The sequence below is a fragment of the Callionymus lyra genome, chromosome 11, assembly GCF_982586985.1.
Source record: "Callionymus lyra chromosome 11, fCalLyr1.hap1.1, whole genome shotgun sequence".
NCBI lineage: Eukaryota > Metazoa > Chordata > Actinopteri > Syngnathiformes > Callionymidae > Callionymus > Callionymus lyra.
In genome coordinates this window covers 18430307-18447078 of record NC_141828.1, presented here as the reverse complement: position 1 = coordinate 18447078, position 16772 = coordinate 18430307, and the positions used below count along the sequence as shown (strand labels likewise).

Below are 16772 nucleotides of genomic sequence, written 5' to 3'. Positions count from 1 at the left end.
GGTAGGAGAAAGCTTTTTAAAGTGATAACTTCAAAACCTCATCATGATGAGGGACTTACTGCACCTAAGAGAGGAAGACTTCATCATTTGAAAGATCCAAGTAAGTCAGGAGAGTTGGAGTTTTACATTAGTTGGTCTTTAAAGAAGACATCTCTGAGGCTAAAATTACATTCATTCATGGAAGACTTTTAAAGAATGAGTGAGTCATTTTAATGTTTCTCCATATTTATTAGAATATCATCACAATTGGCAGGATCAATCCTACCACCAAGGAAAAAGGTTGTGTGACGCTGGCTTTATTCTGCATGACACAAACTGCATATGCATATTTGTTTTAATGAAATTAATTTCGATTTAAACAAAAAAAAAAAGGAAATGATGATTAAATTCATTATTTTCTTTAATTACACTGTTGTAGAAATGTATCTGAGGACTATATTAATAATTATATATATATAAAATCTGCTTCTTCCTGTTCCCATCCGTCTGCCCTCCTTTTCTACCCGATCTCAGCAACACACACATACACTTACAATGAACTACACACTTGTTTCTCGGTATGTATCTGAAACAGTGTTCCCAGGGCTGGTGCATCTAGCAGGTGCATCCCCCTCCTTCTGCTCTCCTTTATCCTCCTCCCCCTCCACACTTGCTCTCTCTCTCTCTCTACCGCTCTCCCCCCTCCCTGCTCCGTCAGTAACGGCGGCTCATGGAAGGCAGCTGGATATTCATCTTCGTCACCACAGCTAAAATTATCTGATACTGCTGTTGCAGCACACGTTTTTTTTTTCAGGGGGGGGGTAGAAGAAGGGTGGCTCACCCTGATTCCTGCGAGTTCTGCGAGGGTCGCACCATCTCAGCATCTCCTGGATCCTCAGCAAAAAACACAAGAGATTTTTTTTTTTTTTTTTCAGGGGCTGTGAAGAGCCTCAGCTCGGAACACTGTCATCTCCCTGTGGTGGAATGCAAAGAGATGCTTTCAGTGCCGCAGCGCTCCGTCGAGACATCACGGCACTGAGCGCACAGCTCACCAGAAATCTGATCCAGGGCCACCTGGAGATGCAGCAGGATTGCAGATCCATCCGCCCTGCAATGGAGCTCACCCCTCCTTTTCCTGTCGCCTTTTTTTGACTTAAAATTGATTGGATTTGTCGAGTGCTGAGGCGATTCTGCTCATCAGTAACTATTACCCGGGTCTGTTATTCAAGAAAACCCAAATGAGATGGAATCTTCATGAATCTTTGAAGGATTTAAAAGGATTGTGTGCAGCTTGAAGACACAGACTTAACTGCATTTGCAAAAGAAAAGGTTTTTGTTTTGTTTTCTCTCTCTGGAAAGTGCGAGAGCCACCTTGCAAATTTCCCTCCCTGATGAGACAATGCTGTCCCGTCTTGGATGGTACCTATGCATGTTAAGTAGAGATGGTTGCTACTGCAGTGGCACCAATGCCACAGATTCCTGGCAGATGTGAAAGCAGAGTTCTTTATGTCCGCTGACGGTTCGTGGCGTTTTTGTCACTAGTATTCCTTTGAAGTGAACAATTTGAGAACATCTGAAGATTATCTAGGTTTTAATGTATTGTTGTCTTGTCTTATTCCCTTCAGATTTGATGTTTCTGTGCTTGAAAGCATTAGCTTCTTGGTGTTTATTCTTTTCCTCCTCGACATCTTACCCGGGATACTCATGTGTCTGCTAGGATTTACCCTCCATGAGCCCTAAAGGTTGTGAGGGGAAAATGAGCCAGAGATCTGGTCCAGCCGTATCCGGGGCTGTAATCCTGGGAGACCCCGAGGGCCCTTCAGACTCAGTTGGACAAGTAGAGGGCCAGGCCCAGAACCAGGGCCCAATTCGATGTGCATTCTGGCCTCGGCAGCAGACATGGCTCTGTGCGGTCCCATTACTCATTGGCTGCATTGGACTTGGGTTAAGTTTGATGCTCCTTAAGTGGATCATAGTTGGAACAGTGCGAGATTATGTGCCAACAGACCTGGTTGATGCTAATCGGATTGGCCAGGATCCGATTTTTCTTTCCAAGCCAAGTGGGATCCCTAAATATCCAGAAACCACAACAACAATGACTTCAACTGTAGAGGGTGGAAACACGAGGACCGTCACAGTGGCCAAGTCTAGAACTCAATTTATGTCTACGACAAACCCAAGAGGGGGACGTAGCCAAGTGACGCAGCGAAACCCTGGTAACCGACGAGGACCATCAGGATTTACTACAAGCACAGCACCTATACGTACAACTTTCGGATTTGGATTGGTGACGTCCAGCCAATCTCTGAATCCCACGGTTCTTCATGATTCCACGCCAATGTGGACTCAGGAGATAACAACAACAGAGACCACCACACTTTTGACTCGCTCTCAGAGTCACCGTAAAACACGTAAGTTGACGTGAAATCTCTTCATCGCAATGTCTAATGGGTGGTGTTGTCTATTTTTCTCTGAATTTCATTCCAAATCCTATTGCTTCATTGGCTGAGAATGACTGACTTACCAACATGAGAAAATCTATATTTTTGTAGCATTTGGGGAATTGCTGGTTCTTTCCGAATATCTGAAGGTGTTAAAAATTAATATTTAAGTATTTAAAGAAGCACTTTCAGATCATTACTTATTTAAAAGTTGACTAAAAGGACGTTTCTTCTAGATTCAGTGATGGCCATGTCAGACTTACCTATGTTCGTATTCAGTATCCGTGCTGAAGTCAAGAGCCTTTAGAACCCTGAGAATAAAACATGGTTATAAGAACCATTAAACTTGCACATAGTGATTTTTATTTGGGTAAGAAAAATTGATGATCAGATTTTGATTCTACTAGATATAAGGGTTAAGTGATACAGTCTGTGGACTGGAATTCGGGTGTTCAAATGGAGGATTTTTGCTACTTCATTTCTGATTTGTTTGCCCACCAGGAATAATAGTAACAATCAGGGACAATTTTCTTTATCCAGTTAGAAAAAGTGTTCCCTTTACAACTCACAAATAATGCTACCACCTTGATAGATAACCAATGTACCCAATGTTATCCAACAGTTATCCATCCAATCCTTTGAATCCATTAATCCTTTTTTTTTTACAACTAACCAATTCTATTCCCTTTATCCATTTATCTGAAAACCAACTGGCTTTTTTTCAACATGCTTACAAGTCTTAATAGTTCCATTTTATTTATTTCTTAAGTTTGTAATACCTTCTTTATTTATTCCATATTTTTATTTTAAATCAAGTTAAGATGGTAAAGACATCCTTCTTGGACAAGTAAACAAGTAAAAACAAGTTTGGTTTGAGACTGATGTCACACAAACAACCCTTTCTTTGGGTAAACTTCTGTTTTTACAAGTAAAAAGAAACAGAATTCTTTAACTATGATGAAGTAGTAGCGGTAGACTGTCCCCTCAAGATGTATTTATATGAAAGGCCCTAAAGCTATAGTTTATTACTATAATTACTACAATAGATCACATGTTTTGTTAAGATCCATGACGACAATTAAAGAGCCTCTACTCTGCAGAGCTTTTCCACAGCTTAATAGATGACCATAGGAAATGTCACAATCATTCACCCACCCACCAGCTGTCTTCCACCTCCTACATGCTGCTGCAGTGTTTCATGTTCACTCCCTCTTGACAGTCGGTGTTTCTGACTGCATTAGTAAACGTTGAGAGAAAATTAGGATTTGGGTAAATTGATATGTATTAATGGAACAGAAGCTCGGCATCTTATCTGAGGGAGGACGAGTCTCTGGCTGAAGGTGCTCTCCATCTGCCACAGTTTATCAGAGAGGGTAAAATGGATCCTCCTGATATATATATATATACACCTGCTTCTTACATTGTCATCCGCACGTGACTCCACAGTAGGTGTGTGACTACAGAGTGATGGAACATCTAGTAGTGAAAATACTGGTGAAGCTTCATGGAACAGTTTCCTGTGTGTGAGGTTTTAATATAATAGAGTACCATGTACTAGGCTCGAAAGATAGATTTATGTTTTGTTAAAGAAATTGCGAGATCAGTGGATGCGTGAGGAAGATGTTGATTGAATGATTTGATGAACTAAAATGGAAGGACATTGGTTCTATCATAGGAAATTATAATTGTTTCATGCCGAGAATGGGAGATATTGGTGTATGTTAGAGTTGTTTGATATAGTAATGATTGGATACATGGTATCATCACATTTTAAATATATAAATAAACCAAAAAGAAGAACCGTAAACGACCCGCATGAATAATAGTAAATTATTAACACATTTCACATATTGCAATTTGTTGCATACGTTGTACAAACAAGCTGTAATTGGACCGTGTTCTGCTGAGCAGCAACAAAAAGTTCCCGAGAACCTTTAATTTCTCAAGCCCGGGCAACGGCACAAATGCCCTTGTGAAAAAGGCAAGACCTTTTAAGGTCACTGTGAAAGGTCAAATTGTCCCAGGACCTGCTGCTGTCTTTCTGCAGGTGTTCTTTATAGCTTGTCCTCACCCCTTAATATATTAATGTGGTACAGCTCTTACAGGTGCAGTTCACACCAAACGCTACTTGCAAGTGGCCTTTGGCAGATAAATGAACTACCGCTGTCTGTCAAGCTTCACCAAAAAGCTTTATTTTATTCCAAACAAAATGAATTTGGAAAGGATCAACATTAATTTCTGAATTCCTGTGACAACAGAAATGACAGTATAACAAGTCATACGAAACATCCGCAACAATAATAATAAAGGTTAAAATATGTGTGACCCCCTTAAAGGAGATAACAACACTCTCAACAAGAGCGGCAATAAATAATTTGCCTACGGAGCATAACCACTGTTCATCATTCTGACAGATGGGTGGCCCTGCTCTGGAGGCTGCAACCACTTCCCAGAAGGCAAAGGAGTGCATGAGCAGGGTGCGGTGACTCTCCTTTTTTACATCTATAGCAGGAGATGTCCAGGATGGTGGGGAGGCTGCTCCAGATAACCATCTGTGCAGCCTTCACAATCCTGCTCAGAGACTATATTTCTGCTCAAAAGCAGCACAGCCTCAATTTAACCACAAACTAAAAGGGTTTGTGCACATTATGTCTTGAACTTGTATCAGGCTAAAAGTTCACACACCGAGTGGCCAATAAAGAAGCAATAGAAATTCATTTTGGTAACTATAAGTTGAATAATTCAGCAACTGACTTTTTAAATGGTTCAAAAACCATGCAAAGTGGTTTATTATATATAGATATAGATATTCATAAATGTATATCTCTATATTGAAAAACAAATCAGGGAACCAGAAAGATTATCCAACCCTATTGAGATTCTGCAAATTTACTAAAACTTGTGCCAAAAATTCAGAATTCATTCATTCATTTTCCGCCCCTTATTCTCTTACGGGGGCCGCAGGGGGGCAGGAGCCTATCCCATCTTCTTTTGGGAGAGGCAGGGGACACCCTGGACAGGACGCCATTCTGTTGAAGGCCCACAACGACATACAACCATTCACACACACACACTCATACATATGGACAATTTCCCCAAACTCCCAACCAACCTCTGTATGTTTTGGGCTAGTGGGAGGAAACGGGAGTGCATACAAATTCTAACCGGAAAGTGAACCTGCAACCTTCTTGCTACGATCGCACTTACCACTCTGCCACCGTGCACCAAACCACTACCAGCTGTCAAATTCATTGATAAAAATGTACAAATTGCTGAATTTAGGGATTTATACATTAAGGGCTGCTCTGATGGTTTAAGCAATGATGCCTAAACGAAAGGATCATTGAATGTAGGAACATTGTGTTGTCCTGAACTCACAAAAAATGGTTGTTGTTTTTTGAAGTAGATCTGATGGAATTCCATTGGAGGACCAACAAGTAAAGCCAATTTCTACGAACTCTGAGCTTCTCCAGTAAAATAGGAGTGACCATTCGCCAGTGATATGATGATATGAACAAAAGAGGAAAGTGCAACTGGTGTGTGTGAGCGCGCATGTTTCTGATGATACTGATTATACCCCGAGTTGCAGATGTTGACATGAGTGCAACAGGATCATGGTGGTTCGCACTCTGATGCACCAGATGGATTTTTAGTCCAACTCTGTCATCTGTAATCCAGATTAGCAACCGTCAGCATGATACTGGAGAGGAGGGGTCACATTTGATACTGATAGACAGCTGTAGAAGTAATGCTCCTGTGAGTGCTGGGGCTGAAAAGGATGTATCCTGAGGTCATCCAGGATCATGGTTATTGCATCCAAGCTATCTCGCTTTGTAGTGTTTTGTCATGCTTGGCCAATCAATCGCTGCAATTTGAATCAAATGTGGTGCAATAGGGATTATTATAGAAAAAACAATAAAGTGACCGATCCTTAAACCAAGTAGTTTGCTCTGAGTAATGCGTGTTCGACTCTGGCTTTTTACTATTGAAAGCCATTTTGCTTGATTGCCAACCCAGAAGAGTGACAGCTTGTCTTTGATTCATCAACAACAAATTTTCCGGATATATTTTCCTGGAAAAAGAAACAACGACGTCTATGGAGGCTCACAGTGGCGCAGTGGTTGGACTGACCGCCTCACAGCAAGAAGGTTGCAGGTCTGCTTCAAAATTGTGAGGGAGGCAACTTGTGACTTTTCAGTGTGGATTTTGTATGTTCTCCACGTTTTGCCTGGGTTTACTCCGGGGAATCTGGTTTCCTCTCACAGTTCAAAAATTAAACAGAGGTTGATTGTGAATGTTCGGGACATTTTTTGTAGGTATGAGTGTGTTTGTAAATGTTTTGTCTTTGTGTAACCTGTGACAGACTGGCATCCTGTTCAGGTGACCCCCCCCCCAGCCTACCCCACCAATCTCCCCCTTCCCTCCCTTTAGGGAATAAGCAGCAGAATATGAATGAATGAATAAATCCCATGGTTGGGGATCTTGGATTTAAACGATCATGATTCCTTTTTTAATTTTCACAGCATCTGACTCTCCAAAGGGAATGTCAAGTCATTTGAGAGAATACTTCTATTTGAAATCCATATATTCCGTACTTCTACCAAATATCATTGCAGTGTGCGATCCAGACTGCATTGCGCAATCCGATGTCAGTTCAATGAATCACATTGTAAAATCTGGTAATGTCTGTTGCACCATGATTATGGAACAGGACATTCCCCATCTAATTGTCTTGGTCACAAAAGTAATGTTTGTGAATGTCCAGCAAGTATTGGACCAGCCCTCTACTACTAGTGAACCAAAATAAACCAATAAAATATAAAGTGCTCTGACTGCACCATGAATGTCTTTTATACCTGATTACCAGTACAGCCCTGTGTCGTACAAAATGTGCAACTCTGGACATCTAAAACGGATCTCTCTTCATACATGGTGTCATGTTACAAGCGAAGCGAGACTCTCTTCAATGATGAGTCGGTGCAAATACACTGGTTATGAGGTAATGTCTATGTTTCAGAGTTAAATGCTGTTTAACGTCTGCAAATTGTGTTTTATTTGGTAGATTGCCCGGATGCACTTTACTTTATTGACCGTTTTCCTTCATGAACGCTCTTCTTAGGTTCTACTGCAGACTAAGATTCAAGCAAGTACATGGTCTGTGAATAATAAAGTTTTATTATATATTGTGAGTCATATGGTTAATAGATGAATGTACAAACAATTTGTACAAGTATAAACTGAAGAATTCTTCAGTACTGTCACATGTTTAATAACACAATCTGATGTCATTGAAGGGATGAGCTATCTGCAGTGTCTCGTACATTATTTATTAATTTTCTAAATAAAGCTTAGCTCAAAAACAATAAGGGGGCAGAGAGATGGACACCTTGTTTTTCTGCATAGAAAATGCCATACGGGTCAGATTTCAGCGTGGTCACATATTTATCATGTTCTTAAATATTGAGGTTCTACATTTATAACACATGTACAGAAGAATAATCCAGTTCAGTATAAACATAATTTTCTGTTCCTAATGTGGGTGGATAAATGGATGAATGGATGGATGGATACTGTTAAAAGCAATGTTTACTCATCCCTTGGGAAGATTCCTTTGGGGAACTTAAAATTCCAATGTCTGCACAGCAAGAAAAAAAAAAAAGAACATTAAGTCCGAATTATTAACCGTGAAGATCTTAATTGATAGTCAGTCTCCTGGAACTTCAAAAGACCATGATCAACCACTTGTTCTTAAAGGGAATGAGCTTTAGGAGCTTTTTTTTCTGCTCCAGTCTACAAATTAATTTATCAAAATCATGTACTTCCTCTTCGTCATCCATAATACATCCTCCGATGGCAGTGCCATCCCAAAACATCTGGATGTGACACAGCTAAGAGCTGTAGCTATTGCTTTTGTCTTAAACCTTCGTGTTTTCCAAATGTTTGAGGTATCCCTTGTGTTCACCTTGGGGACAAGGGATCTTGACCAAGGGACAAGGTTAGCATTTCCTCTCTACAAAAACATGATAACTAGTTATTCAAAAGTAATAATGGGAGATATAGATAAACACTAATAAAAATAAAACAACTTTATTATATGTTTATTGTAAGGTTAAAGTAAAAAAAAAAAGTAAACATGAATAGGAGATAAAAATGGGCAAAAAAAAACCAATTTAATCAGTAAACGTTGTTAGCTTCCTTTTCCTATTGTTTTGTGTACATGTCCAGGTAATGAAAACCCAGATTATTATTATAGTATGAACCCAAAATAGTCTAGTTCGGATATGCTAATTTGCTAGTGTCTACAATTTTGGGGGATTAAACCATGGATTTTGGACCCTTGGTTGGATTTGGCTGCGAGTGCAAAAGGTTATAGATTATATTTTTTAATCCGTTTTTGCATATATCACATTCTGCAGCATAGCATTTTGTCAAGACACGACAAGCACAAATTGAATTTTCATCAGCATGTACCGAATAACCTTTGCGGGTCCTACGCCCTTCACCAACCCCCCTCTGTGATACAGAAGACTTCAAGATGTTTATTATTCGTTCTTTTGCTGTTTTTATTTCTGTACAGAAGATTAGAACAAATTTGTTGTTTGCCTGAAGCAGCGACGGCTTTATTTATGGGTGACTGGCTCTCAAATAAATGTTAGGTTAAAATGACTGAATGCACATTTTCTTTTCTGACTAAGCGGGAACTGTCAAGATTGACTTATTTCTGTGAAGGCTGACTAAACTTCCAAAAATATCTGCAAATGTCATCAAAACTGGTCGTAAGAAAACTGTGTTCGTTTTATATTAGGATTTGAAGTCTCATTCTGTTATCTTACTTTAATGTCTTCTCACATTCAAACACATAAAATGTACATTTAAAGTCGGTATGTAAGTATGTGAACATGTGTATTATTGAAAATTTGTAGGACAGTTGTACGTTGTTTACCACATTGGTCCCCAGCTCCTGGTCCGGGCCCCGTACCAGTCCGTGAGGCATTTTTTACGGGGCCGCACAGAAAGACAAACTCATTTATTTCATTTATTTTCTTAAAAGTGTTTTGTTTTGGGAAAAGATGTTTTTCTTCTCTGAAGAAACATTAGCCTGTGACTCTTGGCACCCGGTTTAGTCAAGTTTACTCAAAAAATAAACCTAGTGGAAAAATGTTTTTAAATAAAGGTCTGCCTGTGAATATAAAACCCACATTAATCCGGTCCACGGTGCAAACAGGGTTGGGGACCCTTGGTTTACATCACTGGATTCCTTCTTCAAATTCAATAGACGTTTTTGTGCTTAAATATATGCGATTTAGAAAGTGCTTTTTCCCATGTGTTTCTCTCTTATTTGACTGTGACCGCAGTAGATATGATTACTCCAAGATTCGGCCACAATATGCATGCTCTTACTTGTGTGTATATATATATACTGTATGTATATATATATATATATATATATATATACTGTATATATATATATATATATACTGTATATATATATGTATATATACTGTATATATACTGTATATATCTGTATATATACTGTATATATATATATATACTGTGTATATATATATATACTGTGTATATATATATATATATATACTGTGTATATATATATATATATATATATATATATACATATTTGATGTTACCAGAAGATGGTGACAGTGGTGGTTCGCTCACTATTATTCCTGTATTTCTAGTTTGTTATATCCGCATTAAAACGGGATACTTGAGCAGAACAAAGCATTCATTTCCAATCCATCCTTGGTTTGTTTCTGTTGTAGTCATATCAAGCAAAATCAACTTGGCAAAAAAGCCTGTGATTATACAGACTCGTGATATAGACTCTCTAAATTCTAACCCAATTATATCATCACCTGACAACCTTTATATTACATATATATACACAAGTGTGAGTAAACGTGTGGGAAAGGGAGATGAGCCTATAGAGCCCCTCATACACACAACCATACATCGATCACTTATCTATTTACACACACGCAGAGAGACACACAACACCACACACACACACACGTTCATCTTTGTGTGTGTCTCAGCACTCATGCCATAGTTGCAGCGTTTGCAGCCTGATTATCTCGCGCTCACTGCATTTTTATTTTTTATCCCGGTGTATTTTTAGCTTCACAGATTGTTGCCAGCTTCTATCTAGGTAGGGGCATAAAGGCTGTGAGAGCATGAGCAGCAGGGAAGTGTCAGGAAATATAAATATTTTGCTTAGGTCAGACGTGTGCATGTAAGATATAAAGATTTCAAGAGCGGTCATGACAAGTGGTCAAGATTAGTTTGTGTTCCTTGTTGAGGGAGTCGGGTGCAAATGTCATGCTGTTAGTGGTGACTTTCATGCTGAATGTGTTTGTGGATTTTTATTCATCCGTTACGATGTCTGGAACGTCTCATAAGCCTATCATCTGATTTAATTAATTTCTGATCTTGTCCTTTTTTAGTTACTCCCATTTGGAACACGTTTTCATCGCTGCTATTTCTAACCGCTTCTTTTCTTATCCAGAGCTTCTGACACATAAATACATCTCGGTGGGTCTGTCAATTTCTCTAGATGATTGACATCAAAATACTACCTGGGAGTACTAGCTGCACCTCTATTCTTCCTCTGGTCTCCTTTTCAATCGCTCCTTAAATCACATCTTAAATCAACATAAATACGACATAATTATAAAATCATGTATAGAACATTTTTCTTTTATCAAGTAGGCCCTATTAGAACATTGACTATAGTAAAAAAAAGAAGCATAAACAAGAGAGAGAAAAAAGAGGCTCTGTCGCTCTTAGATTTAAGTCTTCACTTTGCAGCGACCAGGAAGGACCCACCAGAGGATATGAGACTCCTGGCCGACTCGGTGGTCAGTAAATCTGTAATGTATTCAGGAGCCGGCCCAAGACTGGGTTTAAATGGTTTTAATAAATCTTGAAGTCAATTCTAAAGTGGACAGAGAGCCAGAGCAGTGAAGCTTAAACTGGGGTCACCGCTGAGTTCTGGGTGAGTTTGAGGTGTAATAGAGATGTCTTATTGGGGCTTGTAATTAAATTTGGAAGAATAAGAAAGAAATGCATGAATCTTGTTTGATTTTATCATTTTCAGCTGAATGGTTAATAGGCCATCATTGATTTCCTTTTTTTGGATGGAACCAGACCAAGGGCTGAAGGCTTCATGCCAGACTACATGAGTTATGTATTTTGACAAGAGAAGCTAGTTTGTAAGATGACTGCTGTTTTTCAACTGGTTCACCTGAAGGACATTTTGTGCCAGTCAACTAGTGAAATCATCAGAGCATGTTAGGACAGCAGAGATGCTTTAACTCTTGTGTTATCTCAGGGTCAAGGTGACCTTAAGGCCCAAAAACAAATGTGTTTAAGGTATTCCTTGTGTTGTCTCTGGGTCAAGGTGACCTTAAGGCCCAAAAACAAATGTGTTTAAGGTATTCCTTGTGTTGTCTCTGGTTCCAGACAAACAAGCTCCCTGGCCTCCATAAATACATATGCAGTTGTGGAAGACAGCACAAGGGATACCACAAACACATTTGTTTTCGAACCTTCGGGTCGCCTTAACTCTGAGACAACACAAGGGTTAAGAATTTCTTTTTTGGAAGGTGAATTTGGTCGTGGCACAGGATGAACCAACAAAGGGTTGTATTTAGTTGGAAATAAAATGGACCTGAAATACAACCTCGTGAAAAACCCCAGTTTAATTGATGCTTAGATAATGAGATAATGATGGTTTTTGCATTTTTTTTGGAGATCCCCCTGGAGTAACTACAAGCTGGGTGCCCAGTGAAGCCAAGAGTTGTGTGCCCTAAAATGTTGGCCAAATAAAAATACACATATCGTAAATCAATTCAATTTTACTTTATTTAAAGTGTCCTATCATAACAAAATGATCAAAAGACCCTCTACAGTTTAAGTAAGACTTTATTGAAGAAAAGAAAAATGGATACCAGCGAATCAACAGTGAGTGAATATCAGTGTGACAGTGGTGAGGAAAAAACGTCCTTTTAGAAGGCAGAAACCTTGAGCAGCACCAGACTCAGTGTTGACCGCTTCCTGCTGTGGGTTGTGTTACGGGCGTCCATTGTGATTCTCTACTTCAAAAGCTATTGCATGTACTGAGAATTGTGTGGATTTTCTATTAGAAACTGACGTCCACCTAAATCTACAGGAAAAAAACAAGATGAAAACATGAATTTAAACGACATTAAAAGTTTCTGCTCTTTAATTTATTATACACTGTTTTAAATGAGTGATGGTAAATGTTTATATTTTACATACAGGGTTATGAACACAAATAGTTACTTACAGAGACGAGCTTTGACGTTAAAATCCAGAATTTCAATACTTTACCTGGCTTGGAGTTGTTTGTGAGTCAGTCAGTTTTCCCATCATCCCCCAAATGTTCATTGCTGTGGATTGCCCTTGGGTCGCTGGGAAAAACTTTTATTTGATAAGCAGAGTTCTCTTCTACAGAAGAGAGAGATTGACATAGTACCAGCATCAGAGAGGCTGAGAATTTTGTCTTTTCTGTTCAATATGGTAGAGGACGTGGACCTTGGTTGTCTCTTCTAAACTGAACTGTCTCTGACCCACTGGCTTTACACAGTTTGGTGGTCGCACGGTAACTTAGGCTCTCCAGGCAGAGTAGCTTAGTGAGGAGTATTGTTAATTAAAACATCGAGATTCCTCCCACATGAGTCATGACTCTTCCTGATTGAACCGATCTTTAAAGATTAGGAAAAATCCAATTAATAATGGTTTTATGCTTCGGTCTCGTGGCTCCGTGGCTTGTTACTCCTGAAGCTCACACTGTGTGTCGTTCTGATTTGTTTGAGTTAAAATTGAAGTCAGCAGACTCAGCAAAGAGAATAAGTTCACTTGTCACGTTTGTTTCTTTCTTAAGATAAATCCGCCGACAACCCGTGGTGCAAGCTGCCTAAGTCACGTAGCAAAAGCGCGGCCAACAACAGTGACAGATACAACTCCTCACTTCTTAACACCCGTAATCATGTTGACGCTCGGTTTGACCTCTGGCTCTGATCTGCCAGTGGAAGGCAACAATCTACTGCGGAGCGTCAGCCATTTTCCTGACGTGAAATATTCCTTGATCAGCAGGAGTGAATAAGCAACAGTTTTTATGCTTAGTATGTCCTGTATTTTACCTCAAGCCGATAAACGTGACCTTGGAAAACTTCGGCAATTAAAGTTTATAAATCCATGAAATGTGTTACATCACCATCTTATCTTACAATTGTTGTGGTTGTTAACAGTCGTTCAGTCATTTCCCTCAATGTTCAGATTAATGTGTAATTCTTACGATATACACCCGCCATGTTCATGTGATGAGAGTGACATCACAGTTGCCATGGCAACTAGCATCGTGAAGTGTGGTTCACTGGACTGTTCTGTTCCTTCACACTGGAGCAGACCTGCTCATCATACCCACTCGTAAAACACGCTCGTGATTCATCAGTGGTCGTGAGTCAAATGGTAAATGTGAACATAGCCATACATGCTAAACATTAATATAACGAAAAGAGCGCCTTTTGTTTTTTCTATTCGTTGTTTGTTTGGTGCAACCAACGATACATTTACATGGACAGATATGATGATAACAACTGAACTATTTTCAATTAAGAGCTGATATATGATTATTTAGAAATTGTCCATAGTTCTCTTGATAATTAAACAACATTACTTGAGTACATCCGTTGCTATGGGAATGTACTGACAAAATAATGATCAAATCTGTTAGTCTCATGTTAAACATTGGTAAAAACCTGACAAATAAATATTGTTGGAAAAAAACTAGTGAGGTGTTATCATGTTGCATTGGCTTACAGGTCAAATTAAGTTCCATCAAGTATACTTTAGTTACAGGTTAAATGGAAGAAAAATATGTGAAAAAATTGTGTGTGATATAAGATACTTTTAACATAATTTTCCTATGTATAAATAAAGTCCAAAATAAGTAAATGGAGTTTCATGGTACTGTAAATCACAAAACATAAAAAGTGCATCAAACGTTTCCGTTGTAATCAACGTATACTTGTTATCTTAAATACAAGAGAGACAGCTATTTGTACACACACACCCACCTATGGACAATTTAGTGCATTCAATAATTCTATGTTTTGGACTGTCAGAGTAAACCCAGCCACCCGCCACATAAGATATGTTTCTTTTTTAATAGAATTACATAGAAACCGCTGAACAATACCCCAAAATCTTGCTTTTCCACTTAGAGCTGATCGTACAAAATCGTTCTTCTTTCTCCTTCAAATAAACTTGTCAACCATTGCGAGCTGTCAGCACACCGGCCGCTACTTGTCAGGGTTGACTGATGTCACTCCCTCTCTGTTTCGTTCTTTCGCACACACCCAGCCAGCCTAACGTGAGTGACGGATGATGGACAGGCGGGAATTGTCAGAGAAGATGTGAAGTCGTTTCTCGCTTAAATGAGCGAGACAAACGTGAAACTTGACTCCAATCACGGTGTCGAGATAATGATGTTAAAACAAGTCCGAGCATGTCTCCAGCATGTCCGAGGTCAGCTCCGGCAGTCATTTTAATGTATTGATTTATTTCCTTCAGTTAATACTTAAAGGGCACCTAATGTGAAAACCCAACTCTCCTGACTTATTCACATGTTGTAAATGTTGAAGTCGTCCTCTTCAAAATGCAGTAGGTCATTCATCATGACGTTGCTCCGTTTTGAAGTTATTACTTAATAAAGTTCTCTCCCGTCTGGAATCGCGCCAAACGAGATAACAGTTTAATTTAAACATTCTGACATCACTCTGGTGAAGGTGTCCTCCCCTAGAAGCCCTAAACCAGTGAAGTACCTACATGTAAATCGTGAATCAAAATAAATACTTATGAAAACATGGTGAGCGTTACTTCTGCCTTTAGGTGTTTTTGTAATGTGTACATTAAGCAGCAAACCTTATTTTTATTGTTAGTTTTTAATGTACAAAACGGGAGTTTTAGGGGTGAGTTTGAAATTTACGTGAGTCCTAGAAAGCAACTTGTGTTTTTGTGACCAATCAGAGCGGAGTGGGCGTGGTTGCTGGGATGAGACTTCTTCTCAGGAAAAACAGCACATTTTAAGTGGGCGGGGCTTAAGTGTATTTTCTAATGTAAATATCTTTATTAAATGAGAGTTTTGTGTAAAAAGAAACATACTGATGAGTATAATAGAGATCCTAGAACAATTTAAGACACACTTAAATCAGTACATTAGGTGCCCTTTAACACAAATACATTGATAAATGAGAAACTAAGCTGGCTGAGTATATATGGAGAAAAGGTCTCAATGTTTATAAGCACATAAGGATCACCACTATGAACACAAATCTCTTATGATCTCAGAAACAAAGCGGGGTCAGTTCAAGTGAGCGTGTAATTAGTATAACGGCTTTATCAGCCTTAATCAGACGACTATACATGTAATGCAGAAAGAATCTAATTATTGAGCATGTATTCCGTAGGTGGTGTTGTGTTCTACAAGTTTAATATCGGGATCTGTCGCGTCGTCTGTCACTTGGTGTAAGGATCAAGCGCTCCTTGTGGAGTTAAACCATGTTTATGGATTATAAAAACAGCATTAGGTAAACTGATTAGGATGAATTGTTTGGTTTAAAGGGACTGATGCCCCTGGAGTTATAGACATCAATAGTAGCAAGCATATATATATATATATATTAAACCCGTAAGAGATGGTGGGATAGATGACATGAAGGTCCAACGATCTCACAAGATAAACAACTCTGCACCGAAGAGCAGAACACTCAACTGCATAATTGTACTTTAATGAAATTCCGATAGAACCTACTACGAAGGCTTAAAGATGGGTGGCAGACATGATCGATCATTGAACTTTTCAAGAAGTCCTTTAGGGTATGTTTGAAAGGGTTTCATTGAAATAAATATGCTGCTTCTTCCAAATCTTAAACCAAAACAGTTTTTTTTTAAATTAATGATTAAAGGGCATCTAATGTCAAACTCCAACTCTCCTGACTCACCCACAAGAAACATCTTCAGACATTTTTATTGTGCAGGCTTTTCCTTGATTTTCTGGAACTCCTGTGTTGTTCTCAGTATTATCTTGACCTTTAAAGTATATATTTTATTGAGTATTGTTTTGATTGTTTAAGCGCTTTGTGACCCTGGTCTGGAAAAGCGCTATATAAATACAAATTACTTACTTACATGTTTTTTAATGTTGAAGTCTTCCTCTCCAAGATGCAGTAAGTCCCTCACCATGATCACGTTTTGAAGTTGTTACTTTATAAAGTTCTCCCTCGTCTGAAATCTCGGCGTACGAGAGCT

General features: G+C 38.9%; 1 protein-coding gene across 4 annotated transcripts in view; it reads left to right on the top strand.

Annotated features, from left to right (window-relative positions):
- The first annotated feature begins 738 nt into the window (after positions 1-738).
- Positions 739-16772, top strand: part of LOC148069448 (pro-neuregulin-3, membrane-bound isoform-like) — a 63025-nt gene continuing 46991 nt past the window's right edge. For 3 of the 4 annotated variants that reach the window (XM_087803031.1, XM_087803033.1, XM_087803032.1), the window contains exon 1: positions 739-2390. In XM_087803031.1, the coding sequence (XP_087659157.1) occupies positions 1709-2390 (682 nt within the window). In that variant the 5' untranslated portion in view covers positions 739-1708. The remainder of the gene's footprint in view (positions 2391-16772) is intronic. The other variant, XM_087803030.1, reaches the window with a different exon arrangement.